At 47.6% G+C, this 2,368-nt stretch overlaps 1 protein-coding gene across 1 annotated transcript; it reads left to right on the forward strand.

Annotated features, from left to right (window-relative positions):
* Positions 1–541: 541 nt before the first annotated feature.
* LOC147496645 (uncharacterized) lies at positions 542–1,216 on the forward strand. The gene has a single exon (XM_086562623.1). The coding sequence runs from the start codon at positions 542–544 to the stop codon at positions 1,214–1,216; it is 675 nt and encodes a 224-aa protein (XP_086418749.1).
* The last annotated feature ends 1,152 nt before the right edge of the window (positions 1,217–2,368 follow it).

Below are 2,368 nucleotides of genomic sequence, written 5' to 3' on the forward strand. Positions count from 1 at the left end.
TATGTAGGTTCAAGGCAGAAACACTGAAGGTTGAAAACTTGGATGAGAGAACCGTGGTGATCGCTTTCGAAAGAGGGTTGCGCCTGGGGACTAGAGTACATGAGTCCATGGCCAAGAACGAGATCGCGACATTACAAGATTTGTATCCTAGGGTGGAGAAATATATACGGTATGAGGATACAATGCAGAAAGAAGCAAAGAGGCCGGGGAAGGTTGTGTTGTCATTAGAGAAATGGGAGGATCGCGGAAGATAATGGCAACGGATAGATAGAGGCGATGGATATCGAGGATACCCTTCGTTAGGTAGGGGAGGAGCGAAGTTAGGAAAGAGTATAGGGAGAGGAAGCCTTACCGGGAGACGGAACAGACACCGTTGAATCGTCCGTTGGGCGAGATATTACCGTTGATTCAGAGGATGCATGGTTTTGAGGGGTCGTGGAACAAACTGGAGAAGATTCCAAGTAAGTCGTATTGTGTTTATCATCAAATATAGAACCACGAGACGAATGAATGCTATGCGCTTAAGTGGTTAGTGCAGAGGATGATAGAGAAGGAGTTCACTACAGAGAAAAGGAAAGAGGAGCAGGTACCTGATCAGGGGAGGATACTGGGGACGATCAACGTCATTTTTAGTGGAGAGATATTGAGTCATAACGCCCACCGCGATAGGATCAGGCAGACAGCAAGCATCCAACAAGTTCATGAAACATTCGGACAGTCGCGGCCAGCCCCATGGTCTGCGGCAGAAAGGGGGAGCATAATGTTCACTAAGGCGGACCTGAAAGCGGTGGGCTCTCCGCATGAGGACGCGTTGGTGATCACTGTGGCAATGGGTACTTACATGGTCAAAAGGGTGCTGGTGGATTGTGGCAGCGCTGTGGATTTGCTATTCAGGGGGACAATGGAAGAAATAAGGATCGATAGAAAGCAGTTGAGACCATCTCAAACTAATTTGTATGGATTCAATGGGAGCATGACTGAGCCTTTGGGAGAACTCTTGCTCTCGGTGACGGAATTCTCTCGGTTCAAGGTGGTGGACGCCAATTCGCAGTACAACGCCATATTAGGAAGGCGGTGGATCCATGAGATGAGGGCGGTACCATCCACTTACTACCAGGTGATTCGATTTCCCACGCCGACGGGAATGTACGAGGTTCGCAGTGATCAGGTGGTAGCAAGGAATAGCCATCAAGGGACGGTAAAAAGACTGGTCTGAGGGGATGAAGGAGAGACCTCGAACCCTAGGAAAAGGCAGGCATAACAATTGCAATATGCCTCTGCGAAGGTAGGGGCGGAGGCGATGACAGCACCGAAAACTCTTGATGAGATTGAGATAGTGAATTTAGGAGTCAGGGAAAAAGAGAAGTTTACTTCGGTGGGAACCAGTTTACCTGAGGAATGGAAAAACAAGTTGGTACAGTTTCTTTCTAACAACAAGGAAGTTTTTGCGTGGACCATAGAGGATGTCACAGGTTTGGATCCAGATTTTGCGTGTCATTGGTTGCACATGAGGGAGGAGCCGAAGTCGGTAAGACAGAGATTACGGGGAGTGAGACCGAAGTATGTGGAGGGGATCCGCGAAGAGGTAGCAAGATTGAAAGAAGCAGGGATAATACGGGAGGTGGAGTTCACGGATTGGTTGTCTAATATAGTCGCGGTACCAAAAAAGAATGGCAAGGTACGCATGTGTGTCAATTTTATGGATGTCAACTCAGAGTGCCCCAAAGACTGCTATCCCATGCCGCGAGTGGACGAACTAGTAGACCGAACGGTGGGATGTAAAATATTCTCGTTCATGGATGCATTGATGGGGTACAATCATGTTGAGATGTATAGGCCAGATCAGGAGAAGACAACATTTTTAGTGGAGGGGGGTACGTATTGTTTCACCAGAATGTCGTTTGGATTAAAAAATGTGGGGGCCACTTTCCAGAGATTGGGAGAGAAAATGTTCAAGAGTAAAATCAGGAAGGGAATCAAAATATATATCTATGACATGGTGGAGAAGAGTATGTCGGAGGAAGAGCATTTGGAAGGCCTTAGGGAGACATTTGATATACTGCGAACGCACAATTTGAAGCTTAATCCATAGAAGTGTGCATTCGGGGTAACCACCGGGAAGTTTCTGGGGTACATAGTGAACCATCGGGGAATAGAAGTTAATCTTGAACAGATACGAGCGTTGGTAGAGATGCCATCGCCACAGAACATCAAGGAAGTACAACGACTAGCTGGTAGGGTCGCAGCATTGAACCGGTTCATCTCTAAGTCATCCGATAAGTGTGAACCGCTGTACCGACTATTGAGGAGTACGCCGGACTTCGTCTGGACCGCCGAATGTGAGGAAACGTTTCAAGAGCTGAAAGAA

This window comes from Coptis chinensis, chromosome 5, assembly GCF_015680905.1.
Source record: "Coptis chinensis isolate HL-2020 chromosome 5, ASM1568090v1, whole genome shotgun sequence".
Lineage (NCBI taxonomy): Eukaryota > Viridiplantae > Streptophyta > Magnoliopsida > Ranunculales > Ranunculaceae > Coptis > Coptis chinensis.

Bases quoted from the DNA above. Each gene is read 5' to 3' on its own strand.
- LOC147496645 (XM_086562623.1), top strand. From the start codon at position 542: ATGATAGAGAAGGAGTTCACTACAGAGAAAAGGAAAGAGGAGCAGGTA.